Source organism: Leptinotarsa decemlineata, unplaced genomic scaffold (genome assembly GCF_025532065.1).
Source record: "Leptinotarsa decemlineata unplaced genomic scaffold, Ldec_3_MD MMD2_tig00026307_RagTag_RagTag, whole genome shotgun sequence".
Classification (NCBI taxonomy): Eukaryota; Metazoa; Arthropoda; class Insecta; order Coleoptera; family Chrysomelidae; genus Leptinotarsa; species Leptinotarsa decemlineata.
In genome coordinates, this window is record NW_027412681.1 from 7,835,541 (window position 1) to 7,856,665 (window position 21,125).

Here is a 21,125-nt window from a genome sequence, read left to right on the forward strand (position 1 = left end):
ATGATTTCGTTTCCCTTGAAACTAAACTTGATATGCAGATTCTTATATACATTGAAACATACTCTCTGTGTTTCAATGTTCAAATGCATCCAAATCTTATTCACTGGTATATTTTTTTCGCATTGTTCACCATCGCTATTGAAATTACTATACAAGAAAAAGTCTGCGTTGTTATCACACTCGTTATTACTATTAGTACTTCTCCAAGGACGCCACATTTTAAACAGATAACAAAAATTTTAAGTAATTATAACTGCACCAATATCGAATTTCAACACTCAAATCGCGATCAGTTCCTAAACTGAACATTGACAACAACCGGGTATAAACATCCTCGCATTCTATTTGTCACCGTAACATGACTTCAAATTCAATTTTATGACTCTTCAGCCTATCATAAAACTCGGTTAGTAAAAATTATCCAATACGAACCGCCAATTCTTCAGTCCACGCGGATTAGTTTGCAGCGGCATCATTTCTTTGTATTGGTTTTTTTGACCTGTGAGCTCGCCGACAGCTTTAACTATTAACAATACCGGTTACTTCGACTATACAATGAGCGATGAATATTAGAATGAGATGGCTGATAGTTATCGTCAAAGAAGTTTCTCATGGTGAGATTTTATTGATTTGGAAAAACATTACCAGTCCTTTCCACCAGGACTAAAAACTATAGAACGAGTGTGTTGGGTTGAACTTTGGAACGTCGAGCAGCTATATTTGGCTATCTTCTTCTGGTATAAACTGCTCTTGGTGAAATCAAGCGGTCCAAATCAGTTGAAATCTTTTGATGTTTTGAGCTATTAAGGTTACTTGTCATGTTTGAGACTACAATCAAGAGCAGTCTCAAGATATGCTCGGGAGTGGAGTTCCATGCATGTGAGCAATATTTCAAATCCAGTCTGATTCGATCGTGATGAAACTCTAGAAGTTATTGAAACGCTTAAAATTTTCTGGTTAGAGCTCAAAGTTTCTGAGAAGCTGACTTCGCTATACCAGTAACGTGATTATGACAAGACCTAATGGTATCCAATTTCATAACCAACAAATTGATCAGCGCAAGTAGCAGCATTGCCCTGACTTCATGATGTCCGGATCCACCATATTGATCTTCCAGATCCTCATTGAGATATGAAACGCTAGCTTCTTGCCCAGGATGTGCATCGACAATTGATAGTCGAATATATTTACTATACTTCGACTATCTTTATTATCATCATCAGGTATGCTACAATATGGATAAGAGAACATATTATATGTATCAAAAGAGATCAGTCAAAAACACAACTTACAGTTCATGTGAGGTTAGGCGGCAAGATGATTAAAATGTGAACACAACATATATAGGTGTAGAGACCAAAAAATAACCACAGGAATTTTCTTAATTATTTGTGTTTGTCTTTAACTTCCGGAGGTTACTTTTTGGTCTCTACATCTATTGTTGTGTTCACATTTCAATCCTGCAGCCTAACCTCACACACACACTGTAAGTTGTGTTATTGAGTGATCTCTTTTAATAGATCTAATTTGTTTTTTATCCATACTGTAGTATCCCTGATGGTCATAGTGAAGATTGTGAAAAGCTTGGAATGTATGTTATAAAAATACATGTTTTGGCCTGCTGAACACCCAAATATTGTTTCACTCATCCTCATTTTTCAGGAAAAATAAAAAAACACGTCAACTATAGGTTTTCAACTAAAATAATTTGTAGCTCCCGAACCATAAGCTTCAGACCATATGTTTTATACTTTATTAAAATCTGATCATCATGAAGCATCGGATAATGCGAAACAATATAGGGTGATCCATTTAAAAAGAAATGGAGACATGCTCTTGGGGGGTGCGATAGGGGTAGTAACATCAACTATGTACTATGGTTGACGTATTTTTTTATTCTTCCTACGATTCATTGTACCAAAAATAATTGTACCAGCGTTAATTGCAAGGTATTGACAAGAAAACTATCAATGCCATAGTTTTGAAGAAAACTGAAAAGTCAAGAACAAAGAAGAATTGCCAAGCTATAACATCAAAGTTCAATTAGTAAACTATCATGCAAGACACGGTTGAAGGCCTTGAAAATATTGCATGTATTACATTGGAACGAATGTGAGTAACTCATGTAAGAACATAGTCCGTTGACCTTGGCTTCCAGAAACCTGTTCATGATCGCTTGAGATATTGGAGCAGTCCGTATATTGAAGAATGTGTCGACTACCTGCTTTCTTCACATTTTCTGATATAACCAACAGTAAAGTAACTGGTTTATGGTTTTTTAAAACATCATTCTTGCTATATTTAGGTGTGGGTGATTTCCAGCGGTTTTCCAACGAGAAGGAACCCCTTTTTCGTAAGACAAAACTGATACTAGTTTATTGGTGCATTTTTGAGTAGACAAGAACTTTATCAGGACCAGGTTTGTTGATATTGAGCTGTCCATCTGATAATAAACAGTCGAAAATCAATATCTGGCATTGGGGATTGTACAGGGAGAAGAGTGGTCGGCGTTTTTCTTTGAAAGCCAATTGTAGTTTTGGATGCAGAGTGTACAGCAACTAAATTCGTTGTTTCTATCGCTGCTGTTGGTACTGAACCGTCCGCTGTTGAAGATTATGACATTGTCTTGGTGAAATATTCACTAACTGCATTACTCTTCGACCAGAAAGATTTCGAACAATTAGTTCAGCAAGAGGTTTTTTTCTAATTCCCCTATATATTTGAGCTCAAAAGTCAAGAGAAGAATGATGAAGAAATAATAATGTGAATATTCGAAAAGTATTGTTACCCCAGAAAGACATTACTGAATTAATCGTTCTTGGCCTCAAGCACATAAAAATCTACAGTATCAGACGGCACTTAATTAACAGTTGTTGACATCAGTCTTCTCCAAGTTGTTCAACCCTACAGCTCTGTTTTGAACTAGCTAGAAAACCGGGAGTTTTTTTTTCAATATTCAAAGGCAGGCTAGTATGACAAATGATAGAAATGGCAACGAAAATAGTCCTTGAACTTTGCATCTGTAATATACTACTATCATCTTTGATTGTTACGCCGAAGGACATATGCGTATCGGAAAACTGAGTTGACTCAGACTCCTGAATTTTTTTTATTGACTCTTCATCATCTGGAGATTTTGTGGTTGAAAATTCAGCATTCTTGTGTGAATTCGTAGCTGATGGTGAGTCATCGAAAGGCATGTTCACCTGTTAATCCTAAGAAAATTCTGGTAGGGATGTTGAACAACGTGAAGGTTGGTATAATATAAGAGTACTCAGAACTCCTGAACCCGAATGTTATGCCAGATCAGTATACTCACCATCTCCACGTATTTTGTATTAGCGACTGGTCCCATCATTGCACTCAGGACGGTATGGGCAAGAATAACTATAAGGCTCGTGTAAAACCGAATACCTTGCATAGACCGCAGTTTCTCATTATCTGGTGTGATGTTTACGGTTATTAGTCTATGCCAGTTCCTTGGTATAGAAAAGGCAGATACTATTCTTCTCCAACCTTTACTAGTCGATTTTTGATACTCCTCTTCTGATTTGAACCGAGCTGTTCCTTCGTAGAATGTGCCAAATACAACAACCACTACATTTAGTGTGAAAATCATGCTGTGGAACAAGAAATAAAAAATAATTACCATGATTTTTCTTATATACTCATAATACAATTAAGTTCAAGATGCGATGAGAATGTGGTAAAGCAGAAGATCACTAAATTCAATGCTGCGTTTATCGACCACTGAGCGATACAAATATAGGACATTATTCCCTTTACTTGCAAACCATTAACTTTCTACAAATCAATCATCCCAGGTCCGAAATTTCCTTATTCAGGGACTTCAATGTCCATCATATCGAATGGATCAAATTTTCAAATATCAACAACGAAGAAATTCGCGAAGCTGAGGCTTTTGCAATAAGCAACAGACTACTCAGATTACAAATGGGACAACTTGTGCATTTGAAATAACGGAAGTTATCCTTAGGCTGAGTGATTCATATTTTTCTTATTCATTGAAACAAACTTACAACGGCGAACTTTGGTTCAACAAAGATTACGAGGAAGTTGTCGTCTCCAAAAATATCGCATATCGGCAGTGGCGCAAAACTTTTCAGCGAAAATCTCACAATAAAATGTTTCTTGGATCAGTTCAAAAGTTCGAATGGAACGTCTTTTAGTCTTACTATTCCCATGTGAAAAATCACATATAAATACTACGACCATACAACGGTGGTTTGAGTCATATACCTCGAACTTCAAAGTACTTGTGATGCACTGTTTGGAACCTTTGGTGTAGTAATGAAAATTACGTAATTTTTTTTCCCAACACCAAACCGTTATTTTAACACCTCGACACTTGTTTCCATCACCAAGTGATCATCTTCAAGAGAAAGGTCAAAGCTATTTTTGGCTAACATTTATGAAAATACTGCAGTCGAACGTTGACCGGATAATAGTATGATAATGGTATAAATTCTATGACGTCGTTTCCAAACTGATGAAATATATTCTTACTCTGGTCTGACCCCTCTGGACCTGTACGTTAAGGAGATTGTGTTAATGACCATGTTACGATTGCGCACGGCTGGTGTAAACTTCGAAGTAGGAATGGGTCAATTGAGGCAACTGAGCCTATGACAAGTAATCGCTTACTGTGCAACCTCTGCTGCAGGCAACCAGTGTTGCAACTGAAACCAGGTTTGTGTTTAATAAACCTTACAAAATGCAAATAAAACAGAACACAAAGTCACTAAGCCTGAGGATTGAGTGGAGAATGGGAAAAAATACCAGCGTGGTTCAAATTTCTGGCAAAAATATAACAATCTGCCCTATTAGCCTTGAACAGACAACGTGTTACCTCAGGGCTAGTACTTGAGTGCCACCAAGACTTAGCCAAAGCCTCGGTAGATAATAACATTATCCTGAGTTGAAGGGCACGACAGGAGTAGAGATAATCGCATTGCCAAATTTTAGTACCCAGTGGCACCTACCACCTGAAGACTTCAACAATTGCGGAACTAGCCAAACGTCACACCCATGCTCGATCCCTAAAGAAATGGGATGGAATCAAAGGATGTAATCTTGCCAGGATCACCCTGGCCCCGGGAAGCTGGCGCCGAAGAAGTATCTGGCGATGAGCAGGATCTATGAACAGGAAGATGAAACTGTCAGGCATGTCCTATGCGAGTATCCGGTGTTATCGTCAATAAGAGAGTGTGTGTTCGGCAAGTATTGGCCTACACCTGCCGAAATAAAGGAGATGTCTCCTAGTGACCTGTCCACCTTCCTGGTAAGGACAGGATGGACGATGATCTAGGAGGACAACTCCTCGAGAGAATGTACAAGGGGTCACATGTGGCCCTAGTGCTGTGTACCTACACTCAGTTTCCCTACTCTACAGATACAGGTACAGACATATTCTTACTCAATTGACTTCAAGAGAAAAGTCACGAAAACTTTTTTTCAAGAATCATTGAGATCTATAGAATTGACCCGGAAAATTCGAATTATTCCAGCTCCACTTATAGAAAATACGACTTATTAAAATTGTGAAAAAAATTTTCCATACCATGGCAATGACTTCAAAATCCTAATGAAGTGTTTTATTAATTCCCTTGGCAACAAATACAGTTCATTTTCAATATTTTCAGAGTTCATTTCAACTAATCTCCCATTGGTGAATTTTTCGGTCGATTGATAATTTTGTTAGTTTCCTTAACAATTTATATACGATTTCATTTCACTATTATATTTTTCATTGAAAGTCATTTAGATGAAGAGAATTTATTCTACTTTTATAGAATGCCAGAACTCTCATATCCTATCTACTGAAATTGAAGATACCAACACAAACAAAATTAATAAAAAATTTGAATTAGATTGCATGATTTTATAGCATTTCCCGAATAATTCATGAACAGAAAATGCAATTCAAGATCTACAAAACTGGATATTTGATTTCTATCTCATGTTCAACAAACATTTCGTAAACAATAGCAACTACGACCTAATTGTTTCAGTTTGTTTATTATCATTAACAAATACCTAGTTTCAACTTGTCTTCTCCGACCAAACTTGATGAGCCAATGAAATTTATATTTTCTGTTGTAAATTTCCCAAACTATTATAGTTATAGAAAAAATATTCGAAATAATTTTTGTAGTCTGTCAATGGTATCAAAGTTGTCAATTTACTCACGCCACAACAATATCAAGCCAATCCATTGGATACTTTGATGATCTGTTGTCACAATTGAAATTTTCTATACTGCCCCTTAGCCCGTATCGGGAATATTTCGTATTATAACAATGTTCAACGTCCTTCTGAACTTCCGAGTGATTTTTGCCATGGAAGTTAATTTCAGGGCAAGTTGATGGAACACAAATCCAGTGTCGAAGATGGTCGTGCCTGTAGTTGTACTTGTCAGAACTTACTTCCTGAAAAAAAATCGTGGATGCAATATATGGGTCAAACCAGGAGAGACGCTAGTCAATTAGTTATCGTAAGTGGTTCGTTTTATTAATTTAATCGACTGCCATTTGAATGTTGGTTCGAACCGAAAAGATGAACCATCGATTTTTACTGCACATCGTCCAACTCTTGATAGGAATCGCTAGTTGGAAGGTGAAACCTCGTTAATCACTAGCACGCATGAGTTCTGGGGTCGTGTTTCACGAAGTAATGATACCTGGTTAACCAAACGACAGTTTCTCAACAGATTTTTAAACACATGTATACATGGAACGAAAGCATTATGAGAAAATAAAAGGAAAGGGTTACTGAATGATTCATAAAAAATATAAAATACAACCAATTGATTCATTTCAAAATATTCGAGACAAATAATGTACAGTGTCACCATTAAAGTGCGCACCATATGGGAAACTTTTTTTCGAAAAGTTTCAATGAAGTTCAACTTCGGCACCTGTTTGTGCTTCAAATTTAACTTAAAATGATGCGGCCAACTGCGACCCACTGACGTTCAGTGTTTGTTAAATTCAACTTTCGTTTTTTTTAATTGAAAAATTGCATTTCTAGATCGAATTTAACAAAAAATTACTTGAAAAAGTTGTGTCTACGGCAATTTTATATCCATATGCCAAATTTTATGCAACTAGGATAAAGTTAACGTTTTGCTTAGTATTGACAGATATCCCCTTTATTTTAAAAAACAAGTTCGGTTAGTTGTCATGTTGTTCATGTATACATAACAAACTCATCATGGAGTTTAACTTTTCTGATAAATTTTGACTCATACAGACATTTTTAGAGAGAAATTAAAAATGTGCTATAAAAATTTCAACATGACTGGTGCAAAGTTTCAATCACTTGGCTATTTTCTTAAACAAACGTCAGTACCTTCAATTTTGAAAAAGCAGTCACAACTCAAACACTGCAATAAGTATTAATAAAATTACTAGAGTTGAAATTACATTAAAATTTCAATATTCAGTATTTACAGATTATTTATAAACACTAACTAGGGCGGTAAGGATGTTTAATCACGTTGAATAAAATTTTTAAGTAGGTCTTCATAAACAAAATACATGCTATGGTAGTGTCAAGTTGTTGAATTACTTGTCAAATTTTTAACAGTTATTGTTGCAATAATGTCTCTTCAAGAAAGAATAGCAAAAGTTTTAATATGTGGTGAGAATACACCATACCGGCAAGTAGCTAACATTTTTAATGAACGGCATCCAGGAAAAAATGTTCAACTACTGTGTCAAGGATAATGTCAAAATTCAGAGAAACAGGATCCGTAGCAAATCAATTTAAGAAAAAGCACACTCCAAGTAAATATGATGAGGAGGCCCAACTTAACATTTGTTTAAAAGTTATTGAACACGGGCAATCGAGCATAACCGATATTATAAAAAATACCGACTACAAGAGCGAGAGAAGAATAAATTTTGGCCTTGCAAGCCAAAATTTATTAACACATTAAAAGAACGAGATTTTGATGTTCGTTTTGGGTTTTCATTCTGGTCTCAAGGAGAGAGAGAAGAAAATGTAAAATTTCCGTATAAAATTTTATGGACAGATGAGGCAACGTTCTCTTTAAATGGAACGGAAAGTTCTCAAAATTGCCGATGGTGGGCCCAAGAAAATCCCAATTTCACAGTTGAATGTGGTGATCAGTATTCCTTTAAAACTAATGTATGGTGTGGGATACTTAACGACCAAATGATTGGGCCATTTTTCTTTAGGGAAAATTTATCATCCGTCGGTTATCTCAACCATCAAATATTAAATACCACATATGGTATCAGCTTGATGGTATCAGTCCCTCCAACAAATGTTCAGAGGCAAAGTTATTGGACGTAACTGGGAACATTATTGGCCACCTAGATCACCCGACTTGACGCCTTTAGACTTTTTTTGTGTGGTTACCTGGAACAAAAAGTGTACCGAAGTAGAGCATTTACTGACATACAACATCTGGAAAATACCATTCGCGAGTGCTGTGCAAATATAAATCCCCGATTTATTAAAAATGCAGTTACAGATGTCAGTAGGAGGACCATAATTTGTATTGAACGTGGAGAACGACATATATAGTATAATATTCATTCTTGAGTAATAATGTATGTGTATATATGTGGTTTATCTTATTTGTATCTAAAAGATCAATAAATCGAAAAGAAACAGGCGAAATGCAAATTCTCTTCTGTTTTGCATTTTTAACCAATTCAATTGATTGATTGAAGGGGTCACATGATCTCTGTAATTCAAGCTGAATATTAGTCTAATGCAGGCGTTTTGCATTAGACTAATATTTCAGCAACTTTCCTTATATAGTGATTCGACGTTCTTCTTCACTTTCTCAATATATGCTGGGGCGTCCAGCGCGGGCATCATCATTCATTTCTTCTCGGCCTTCTGTGAGAAGCTTGTACGACTTGAAAAACGTTTTTCTGGCTTAGAGTACAATCACCGTATGCCACTGTCAGTATTGTAAGTGCTTTTGAGCACTTAATTCCATGTTCTACATGAAATTTGATGCAAATTATTTGATCCACTTGTCTCAAAAATATGTTGGTATACACCAGATGAGTGTACCGACATAAAAGCATAAAAAAATCGTTTATCGAATCGTAGCCCGCGAAATTTGAACTTCCACCTCAATTTTCGAGTAGAGCTCGTACAAATATCAATTCCTTATTCTTCAAATGAGTACAAGGAATCATTAGGAACTTCCTTTTTTTGAAAGTGATCGAGAAAATTATTTTGGGACTATCATCTGACCAGGCCAAAAAGTTACACATTTTTTACAAGCTTCCTACCTGGATTATCTTCCACATACCATTTTCACCATTGGTTTTCGATCTGACTTTGTAAGTGAATGAACAATACAAAGCGTCATCGTCCAAAAGCATACACTGATCGTAGTTGTCTTGGTGGAAAAGTGGTGGCATGGTGGCATATTGTTTATCTGAAAAAATCAATAACTGGTGAAACCGAAATCTCTGGCGTAAAATGAACGCAAAACAAGCACTTTTACCAATCACCAGAAATGCAATGCTCTTCTCGACGCGCGTTTCACCAATCGAGTTGGCGTCCTGAGGAGATAAAAACTCGCTTTCTGGTGGATGGAAAAAGTTGTTGATATTGACTGAACGTTTCAGTAAATGGGAATCTGCATTTTTTCAAGGATAAAACAACAAGCACTACAGGAAAATTTTTAAGGCGCTCTCAGAGCGGTGACTGTGTGAAAGTAGCGATTCACATTGGATTTGAATCGTTGGATATTGAATTCATTTGGGAAAACGTTCTCAGGAAGTTTATTCCACATGAACGCAGTCCTCCAAAAGGAAGAGTGCTTAAACAGTGAAGTTCAAGGTGTACTGAGTTAAACCTTAAAACGATGAGTCGTTCGCCGCGTGTTTCTTATATGTACCGCTCTTGGTGGAATCAAATGTGCCAAGTCACTTGAACACTTCCCGTGAAAGTATATAAAGAAGAGAGACGAATCTCCAACCTTTCTTTGGCGTTCCAGGCTATTAGGCACGTGATGTTCGCGTCTCCAATCAGGCGGATGACCCTTTTCTGGATTTAATCTGTCATTATAGATAGATAGATAGATATTTTATTCATGTCATTACACAGAAGTGTATACCGGGTGTCCCAGAGCTTTTAGGCCAGCAGATATCTCAGTTACCTGCAGAACAAAAATTAAAACAAAAATATGTATCATAGGAGAACACAAGCACTTTCATGCAGCATAGCAAAATCCACCCCCTGGTAAACAACCCCCAAGAAACCACCCCTAACTTTTGTTTTTCAAATGGCACGCCCATGTTTGTTTTGGTTCAACTTACAGTCTTTTTCATTTCTCGGTCAATGATGTATCATGGTAGGTAAAATGACATGCAGAATCATAAAAAATAAAAACACAAATGAAATATTAATGTTTAAGGTCATCTGTATTTTGATACATGATACTACAGAAAATGTTCAAAATGTTGGCCAGCACTTGCCACACATGCTTCAAGTCGCCGAATCAGCGCGCGAGTACAGGAAGCCCTAATCATTTCCGGAGTAACGGTATGACAAGCCTCTAAAATTTTTTGGGTTAAATCGTCAATATTCATTGGTTGTGTTTCGAAGGCAACTCGTTTCAGATATCCCCACAGGAAAAAGTCCAGTGGCGTGAGATCTGGAGAACGTGCAGGCCATCGCACAGGTCCACTATTTCCAATCCAACGGTCTCGAAAAGTATCATTGAGGAATGTAGTAACTACATCATGGTTATGTGCAGGAGCACCATCTTGTTGCCACCACATTTGTTGTCGTTCTTCAAGTGGAATATCTTCCAGGAGGGGAGGTAAACAATTTTCCAAGAAATGTAAATATCGGTGGCCCGTCAAAATGTCTTGGAAAAAATGGGGCCCGATGAGTCGTCCATTATGTAAACCACACCACACGTTCACACCCCACATTGTTTGGAAATTGGTTTCTCTAATCCAGTGAGGGTTGTCCTGTGACCAATAGTGCATGTTATGTCGATTAACAGTACCATTATTATGGAAGCGGGATTCGTCACTCCACAAGATTTGATTGAGGATGTTTGGATTGTCATGGACTAAAACTTGAATGTGAGCAATGAATGCCGTTCGTCTTTCGAAATCGGTAGGTCTGAGTCCTTGGTGTAAATGAATTTTGAAGGGATGATACTTGTACTGTTTGAAAATTCTTTGCACGAACCGAAATATGAGGATGTGCTTCGGCGTAGGCCATTTATGCAATTTTCCTCAGTTCGCACGGGAGTAGGATGTACTTGATCTGTTTTTCCTGGAAATGATCCCGTTCGCATGGTATTTTCTACATACGAAAACGTATTACGACCTGGTTGTCGACGATCAGGAAAGCGCTGCCCATACAGCCTCTCCGCAGCACGTTTATTCTTTCGGCATTCACCAAAAATTAAAAGCATATCAACGTATTCGTTGGGAGTGAAGGTAAAAGGCATTTTGATATACAACAACAATATCACGACTGATGGCAATGTGTCATCCAGATATCAGAGGAATGAAAGGAAGCACAAAAAGTTCTAACATTTTATCGCCTCTTTTTCTGCGCAGCGTCCACTTTTTCTGGTGTCTACAATGCAGAACAATTCGATCAGTCCAGTTAATAGTACCCACTAACGTATTCAATTTTCTCGAACAATTATGAAATATCGTTGGTTGAGAAATAACAAGAGCTGTCAGTTGAACGACAAACAACATGGGGTTGCCATTTGAAAAACAAAAGTTAGGGGTGGTTTCGCAGGGGTTGCTCGCGAGGGGGATTTTGCGAGGGGGATTTTGCTCTGCTACATGAAAGTGCTGGTGGTCTTCTATGATATACATATTTTTTTTCAATTTTTTTCTGCAGGTGACTGAGATACCTGCTGGCATAAAAGCTCTGGGACACCCGGTATACATACGTCACATATAGTAGATTCAAAAAGTAAAAATGTAAAATATCACAGCTATGTTGTCAGCGGATGTTCCTGCGATTCTGGAACCCTTAGGTACCAGTAGAGATGATGGTAAACGACCAGATGGCATGTCTCTCATACCATGGAAATACGGTAAATCTGTGGTATGGGACTTTACTTGCGTTGACACGGTCGCGGCTTCCCATCTAGCCGAAAGTTCCAAGTCTGCTGGAACTGCAGCATTGTCTGGCGAGACATTGAAAAGGAAAAAATACCAAAATCTTGGAAACAACTATCTGTTACATCCAGAATCGGTTGAAACTTTTGGTGTTTATGGCCCGGAGTCTGTGTTATTCGTTCATGAACTCGGAAGGAGAATAGGCCAAGCAACGAAAGATCACCGTTCTACCTCTTTTTTGATAGAAAGAATTAGTATTGCTATTCAACGTGACAATGCTGCTTCAGTACTTGGAACTATTCCTCCTTCACATAATTTTGATGAGATCATGCATTGCCCTAATTTCAGTACGGAACTGAAACCTCTTCGAAACAAGCCAAAATATGTGGATATTTATCAGTCTCCTATCAAGGTTAATTCACAAGTGATTGATCCACCTTCTTCTTTTTCAGTGCGGTCAGTGGACTCAGGTCATTCTTGGCCCCAAAAAATGAGTTGCATTCCTCGTAGAACTGGTACCATTTCAGTGGAAGCGCTTCTTGAAGCAAGAGACGAATCGATCCCTCTACGAAACCCTTTTTCACTTGGAAGGATCGATCGCAGCTTGAGAAATGGTTCTTATGGAGATTCTGTGAAACGTGTTCTTCCTTACGAATCAGTAGAGAGTGGTCCTAAAAATCTAGAGAAGAAAAATGGATTGGATAATTTAGGAAACACTTGTTACATGAATAGCATTTTACAAGTGTTGTTCATGACGAAGAATTTCAAGAACAAAGTTTTAATGATGAACGAGAACGGGAATGTTTCCTGCTTATTCATCAAACTCAAACAACTGTTCATGCAGCTGCAGTTTCGTAAGAAGGTATCATCTTTCCCTCCAACCGATTTCCTGGAGTCTTTGAAGTCTACTAAATACTAGTTAGGACAACAAGAGGATTGTTCCGAATTCTTGGGGTTCTGGCTTCTGTTTGACAAATAATCAATAAACCAGTCAAGTACATTACCATCAATGCCAATGCTTTTTAGCTTCATTATAAGAATTCTTCTATCAATTGTTTCGAATGCACGTTTGAGGTCCAAAAATACAGCCACTATATATTGCCCTTGGTCTATTGATTGTTTCCATTTAGTTATTGTTAACTGAAGCGCAGATTCACATGAATGATTTTGCCTAAAGCCAGACTGATTTGACATTAGTATATTATTGACATTCAAATATCTCAGTAATTGTTTATATACGACAGATTCTAGTAGTTCCCGGTAATGTATTAATTGGTCGAAATTCACATGATTTTATGGAATTTGGATTTTTTTGTATTGGTACAACTTTACTAGTTTTCAAGTCATTTGGAAACTTTCCATACGATAAAGAATTGTAAATAAAGTGAAGTAACACATGCCCAATGACTCCAAAAGTAGATTTAATGAACCTCATATCTATTATTTCACTGCCTTGTTTGTTGTCTAGTTCATTGACCGATTTTGCTAACTCAGACAATCCAATTAATTTAAAATCAGAGACGGTACATACAAAATGGTACGGATCACTCCATTCTGGTCCAGTATCAATAGTATTTAAAATATTTTCAATGCTTTCAATGTAATAAAAATTGAAATTCTGTGCATATCATTAACTTTTGTTATGGCCCCATTGTATTCAAATTCAATACCTCTACGGAAGCAGTTAACATTTCTCCTTGAGTTGACAAGGCTTTTTAAAGTTTTCCACATCTTATTTGGATCTTTCTTATTTAAATCTATCTTATTGAAATAGTAATTTGCTTTTTTACTTTTTAATAAATTGATATATTCATTTCAAATTTTTTTATAACTGGCCCAGTTGTTCGTGCTATTCTGTGATTTGAATAGTTTGAATGCTGTATCTCTTTCTTTTGCCTTTACTCTCATTTCGTAATCATAATAAGGTAAGCTATCCTCTCTGCTCAATAATGATTTCATTGGTGCAATTTTATCCACAACGTGGGTACAGTTGTCTAGTGAATTTTTATATATATAATATTTACATCGACACAATTCAGCATGAAATCACATGATATTAGTTCCAGATTAATTTTATGCATATTAGTTACACTTAGATTTCTATACATCGTACATGACCATTCAGTTCTACAAGGGTTTTTATTACAAATATTAGCGGAAATAATAGAATGGTCAGTAATTTTTGGTATATCATGTACATATGCATCAATTTCAAAATTTGTGAGCACGTAATCTACAAGAGTGGAACTCTCACTAGTACATCTTGTACAATCCTTAATTATTTGTTCAACTCCAAACATATTCAACATATTTTTTATTTTTTCACAATAATGAGTATTACTAATATAATTTAAGTTGAAATCACCAAATATGATACTTTTCATATTAGTACAGAAAACTTCATCACATATAGAAGTGATCAGGATTTATGGTTTTATATGTCTATAGGTCAGGAATATTGGTTATATGCGTGATAGAGAACGGTTGCAATTGCATTTGTTTTCTTTTATGCATTGAATCACTTTAAAGTTTGAGGTCACATTCTTCTTCTCGTGTTCTTTTCGTGAATAGAAGATTAGCAATTTTGAAATTGAAATCAACAGTTGTTGAGATATACAAAATATATGTATGGAATCATACAGACATCATACATGGAATCAATCATGCATCGTACCTGTTAGGAATCACACGTGAAAAGGTAAGACCTCGTTAGTCCTTAGATCGCACAAGTTTTTCAATTTTTGAGAGTTGTCGTTCGTATGGGGGCGACAGCTGATTAACGGAAAAACAGATTTTTAAACAGATTTTTAAAAGTTACTCAACTTGATTATCATCCTTTTTCACACGCTTTATATTAGCTTCACCTGTATGTATGTTTGTTCATTTGTATGTATGTTTGTTTGTAACTCTCAAGCTCGGGATCTGTATTGACAGAATTATCGGCATTATTGCTTGGATTTCAACAATGGCACTTTATTGTAAATTGTACACCTAAAAAATTCAGTTACTCAAATATTTAAAAAAATCGAAAAATTAGAATTAAGGTGCTTGACATACATATCATATCAAAAAATTGATTTGAAAAATAAAATTATTCACTGAAAAAATATTTTTAGTCCATTAATATTTTGAATGAAACTTCAAATCAAAACATCAAGACTGAATTGTTTTTTGAAATTATTACTGCAAATTTCCTCTTTACTTCGAAACAAATTTAACAACTGTCAACCCTCTGTTGGAGACTTACTGCATCTCAGTATTTCTATAGAATTTGAGACCTCAAACTGTAATATGTTGTTTGAGAGGAATTTTACATTCGTGTGCCGTCTGTTGAATATTTATAATACTAGTGACTAGAACTTAAAAAAAAAATTTTTTACAATAAATCGGACTAAAAAGTGAAAAATGAATATAGTTTAGGAAAACTAAAAAAACACGCTTTTAAAGAACATCTTTTTTAATATTCAACAAAAGTCATTTTTTGTGGAGGAAAAAAATCAGTTTTTTATTGACCTTTTTTTTGGGTAATTGTTACCTTCCACAATCTGAAAAAATATAAAAATTATAATGGAGAACTTTATACAAGTTTTTTAAATGAGCTTAAAACAATAATGAACGAAAAATAGTAGTATTATTGTGAAAAAGTGTGGGCGCTTTGTGCTATATTTTTGTATATAAGGCGCCCGTCGCTTTTTTCACGATAATACTAGTATTTTTCGTTTGTTATTGTTTTAAACTTATTTAAAAAATATATTTTCAACTTTTCAGTTCGATGTTCTTCAAAAGGGTGTTTTTAGTATTTTAAACTATATTTATTAGGTTCAAACTTTAAAAATGTGCTAAAAACGAATGATCTTTCAACAGAATTGGCGTCAAAAGAATGTTAGTTGAAAATGATGGAAGGCAATGTTTTTCGTGTTCGCGGATCATTGAGTTCATAACATCATTTCACGATAAGCACTGCGTCGATTTCAAAAAAGTAAATGAAGGGTATTGAAAATGTTAAAAATAGTTTTTTTAATAAGCTTTAAACATAAAGGAACGAAAAATACTAGTATTATTGTGAAAAAACCGTGGGCGCTTTGTGCCATATTTTTTTATATCAGGCGCCTGTCACTTTTTTCACAATAATACTAGTATTTTTCGTTCATTGTTGTTTTGAGCTTATTCAAAAAAAATATTTTCAACTTTTCAGTTCGATGTTCTTTGAAAGCGTGTTTTTTAGTTTTTTAAACTATATTTATTTATATAATTTGCACATAGGACTGAAACTATGTGATTGAATTTGTGTACTGTGAAAAACATTTCGTGAAAAATATGTGACATGGGAGTTCATATGCTGAGCAAAGCACTCACCTGAAATATCTCCGTAACATAGTTTGATTGCAATAAGAACAGAAATTAGCGAGAAGTAATTCAACAGCATGATGTACACACTTTATCAATACTACACCGATCGGTTGTCGGCTATCAACTGTCCGCCGCGCCGGTCGGTTTTTATTCATTTGCTCATTCATCGTTATACAACAAAACTCTCGCTATCAGTGTAGACGCTAGAGATGGGCTTATCGATATTAGAGGTAATCGATATGATATCTTATCGATACCGATATTTTGAATTCGTATCGATATTTTTTATCGATATATAATAGATAAAAAAACATACATTATGTAAAATATATTACTAAATAAATCAAATTCTCACAACTCGAAAACAAAAAGTAATCTAAATAAATTAAATAAATTCTAACAATCGGAAAACGAAAAGTAACAACATAACCTAAATAAATTAAATTTGTGAAATAAAAATATTTACATGAAACAAAACAATGATTCTGGATGAACTAAATATATACCTAGAAACTTAATCCAAATTTGAAGCTAAAAATATAATTTTTGCAACTCTCTTGGGACTGAGGCGAGTTCTACGGTCTCGTAGGAGTTGTCCACTTTTAGAAAAAACTCTTTCCGATGGAATAGACGTAGCTGGTATAGACAAATATTTTACTGCCAATTGGTATAAATTTGGAAAATGAACCTATCCACGATTTTCCTATCATTGGATAGGGTCTAATTTTCTACTAATTGTCTTGTGAATGAAATGAGTTCGAATTTCAGCTTCTGCTTGAAGATCAATAGTTACTGAGGAAGAGGAGGAAGTCGATACAGCAGAAATTTTATTGTCAAAGTATTCCCATATAGCCTGATGCAAGTTATTTTTGATTTCATGAGTTGAAACTTCTTCAACTTCATTTGTCTTTTCATTAATCTTCTCATTAGTCTCATTTTTTTTCTCTTCATTATTTACCCCTCCGTCAATGCTCACTTGCATTGAAATTTCTTGTTTTTTATTCATAATTTCATTCTTCATTTTATTTCTGCACTTATTGCAAGCTTCTGGACTTATAACAATTTGTTTGAATCTAGGATCCAGCAGAGTGCTCATTACTAAAGTATTATTTTGTTCAAGTAAACCCATTCGTTGGTTTATCCCTTCCAGAAGCCCATTTCTCAGAATTCTTGTATTTTCATCAAGATTTGTCAAAGCATTCAGTTGAGCTTTCAGGCATTTAACAATGGGAATAATTTTAGATGAGGTCACAATTTTCTCAGCAGACATTTCTTCTGTAATACAATTAAATGGATTTAAGGTATCAATTAAATTTTTGATTAACACCCAGTCAGTTGAAATCAAATTGGGAACATCCCTTCTATCCAGTTTCATTAATACTCTGGGTAGAATCTCCCTCAAATCATAAACACTTTGGAGCATTGTTAAGGTAGAGTTCCATCTGGTATCAACATCTTTTTTCAAACTTTTTACATTCAAACCTAGCTGCTTCTGTTCGGACATGAGTAACTCAGTTGCCTTGTTGCTACTTTTGAACAAATGTACTATTTGTTTGCAAATTTGAATTACATTTTTAGTTTCAGATTGATCGTCATTAAGAGCATCCTTAACGATTAGATTCAAAGTGTGGGCAAAACAAGGAAGGTGATTCCATTTTCCCAACTTGACAGCTTTCACTGCATTTGAACCATTATCTGATACTATAATTAACACCTTGTCTGTCACACCCCATTTTTCGAAGTTTTCTTCTAATTTTTTTCTTATATTTTCACCAGTATGATATTCTTTAAACTCACAAGTAGTTAAATTAAAAGTTTTCAATTGCATTTCAACTTTGCACCAGAAGTGTGCTGTAATACACAAATAAGACAGCTGTCTATGCGTATCTGACCACATTTCTGTTGTGCAGTGCAATATATCCCTATTTATCAACTCGTTCTTCACCCTAGCAGCAGTATCACTGTATAATTCATTCAACTCGTTATTATTGAGCCATTTTCTAGTTGGCAAACTATAAGATGGGTCTATAGTTTCCATGAATTGAATAAATACCGTTCTTTCAACAATACTGAAAGTCTCGAAGTCCCTGCATCTCATTTTGATTAGCGTTTTTGTGATTTCTTTGTGTTTCTTCGAGTTGGAAGGATATTTATGAACAGAGATACTTGGCTTTAGAAACTGACTCATTTTTCTAGGCTTTGTGGCGGTTTCCGTTTCATCATTTAAAGCCTCACGTTCATCTGGGTGGTGTCGAGTCAAGTGATGTAATAAATTTGAACTATTTCCTGAGTGTGTAACTATAAGATTGCATATCTAAAAAATATAACAATCAGTTCCATTTGGTATTTAGTTATAAAATATTGAATTACTGTACACCTGGCTTGTCTCCATGAATCATTTCCATAAATATTTTCAAAATATATCCAGCATACACTGCGTTTTTGTCTGGGTTTCTTAACCTTTCCTTTTTTTACTTTTTCAAGGGATGTCATATTCCTTGGTATATTAAGATGATGAAAGATTGTTATTGTTAGGAAATAGAAACAAACCAACAAAGTCAAAAAAAAAGTAGATAGGATAAAGTGACAAAACTATTTTTTAATTTACGTTGACCTAACAGTAATGTCATATGACAAATGACAAATTGCAAATTGCAAGTCTCGAAGACAGACACTCTTCTTTCCCACCTTCACTTCTTCTTCTGAGCTGTACAATGAAACTATGTTGCCAACTAGCCAATCGTCTTACTTAATAGCAACGTGGAAGAAGTAACGTTTTATAACAACAAAAGTGATTCATTCTTTTCATAATAAGTCATCAATTACACAAATTATTTCGATATTCTTATGGATATTACTTTTTGTATCGATATTCTTATCGATATTACTTTTGTATCGATATTCGATGTTCAAAATGTTTATCGATACCTTATCGATATATCGTATCGATAAGCCCATCTCTAGCTACAATCAGGATTTATCGTTTTACGTCTATCTGTCTATAGGTTACAAATATTGGTTTTATGCCTGATAGAGATGTATTGAATCACCTTCAAAGTTTGAGGTCACATTTTTCTTTTGTGTTCTTTTTGTGAATAGAAAATTAGCAATTTTGAAATTGAAATCAACAGTTGTTGAGATATAGGTTGTTCACGTTAAGAAGAGAATGACGTCACAAGATGACAAGTTACGGCGTTGCAAACTGTGCACTATTTCGAACTTTTAATTTTTTTGTTCTGTTGATATGTTTTATTGCTATTATTCTTATTTTCTTTTAGTATTTGTTGGGACTATTTCGACAATGTTTTAGGCATATTGAATATACGCAGGTCTTATCAAACGAAATGATTAGTTCTGAAAAGAAAAGAACAACTGACAGTTTTCGAGTTTTTTTCGATTCGGCAACGTCCGAAATTTTTGCTGAGCAACTTACAAAATGAACTGTTACTAATTTCATTGCTTTTGAACGCATTTCAGTGGGCATTTAAACGTTATTATGTTGGATATACAAAATTACCAAAAATGACGTCATTCTCTTTTTAACGTGAACACCTTATATACAAAATGTCTGTATAGAAATGTTACTCAACTTGATTATCATCCTTTTTTAGGTTCAAACTTTGAAAATGTGCTAAAAGTAAATGATCTTTCAACAGAATTGTCGTCAAAGGAATGTTGGTTAAAAATGATGAAAGGCAACTTTTTTCGTGTTCGCTGATCATTGAGTTCATAACATCATTTCACGATAAGCACTACGTCGATTTCAAAAAAGTAATTGAAGGATATTGAAAATGTAAAAAATATTTTTTAAAATGAGCTTAAAACAAAAACGAACGAAAAATACTAGTGTTTTTGTGAAAAAACGTGGGCGCTTTGTGCCATATTTTTTGTATATCATGCGTCGTTGCTTTTTCACAATAATACTAGTAGTATTTTGGTTCATTATTGTTTCAAGCTTATTAAAAAAAATATATTTTCAACTTCTTAGTTCGATGTTCTTCAAAAGCGTGTTTTTCAGTTTTTTAAACTATATTTATTTATATACTTCGCACAGGATGGAGACTCTGTGATTGAATTTTTGTGATGTGAAAAACATTTCGTGAAAAATATATGACATGGGTGTTTATAAGCTGAGCAAAGCACTCACCTGAAATATCTCCGTAACATAGTTTGATTGCAATAAGAACAGAAATTAGCGAGAAGTAATTCAACAGCATGATGTGTACCTGACTGATGGAAATTATTTTAGTTGTATCTTGTTATCAATGTAGGTTTTTATCGGCAAACAGTAAACTATTGTCAATCGTAGATATTGCTCATTCTTAGATGTGGCGGTGGAAGTAACTGAATCGCAATTTGTGAACATAATATCGAGATAAGCTGAAAATACTTCAATATTTTTGATAATTCCTTTCTCCTGACAAACCAGAGGCGTCATGAAGGCTTCATTTCTCAAAAAAAGGGGTGTAAATGTTCCACCTTTATGCAGTGCAATGGATTATTCTAGTGTTCTAGGCGGAATTGATTGATGATATGTATTTTTTATTTAAATCTAAAGAACCAGAAAATATTTGAACCAGAAAAATTGAATAATTCAAATCCAATATATAAATATGAGTAACTTCATTTATTTGAGACACAGAAAAATTTTAATTCTCA

At 34.9% G+C, this 21,125-nt stretch overlaps 1 protein-coding gene across 4 annotated transcripts in view; it reads right to left on the minus strand.

Annotated features, from left to right (window-relative positions):
- LOC111508812 (nose resistant to fluoxetine protein 6) overlaps positions 1 to 20,799 on the minus strand; it is a 53,359-nt gene extending 32,560 nt beyond the window's left edge. For 2 of the 4 annotated variants that reach the window (XR_012467058.1, XR_012467059.1), the window contains exons 1-4: positions 16,473 to 16,638; positions 9,300 to 9,448; positions 6,211 to 6,449; positions 3,320 to 3,620 (exon numbers count right to left, since the gene is read on the minus strand). Coding sequence is in view for 2 of the 4 variants with exons in the window: in XM_074181313.1 (XP_074037414.1) it covers positions 3,320 to 3,620; positions 6,211 to 6,449; positions 9,300 to 9,448; positions 20,614 to 20,683 (759 nt within the window). In the remaining 2 variants the exon portion in view is untranslated. Of the gene's footprint in view, positions 1 to 3,319; positions 3,621 to 6,210; positions 6,450 to 9,299; positions 9,449 to 16,472; positions 16,639 to 20,613 lie in introns of those variants that run through there. The other 2 variants (XM_074181313.1, XM_074181312.1) reach the window with 2 other exon arrangements.
- Between the last annotated feature and the right edge of the window lie 326 nt (positions 20,800 to 21,125).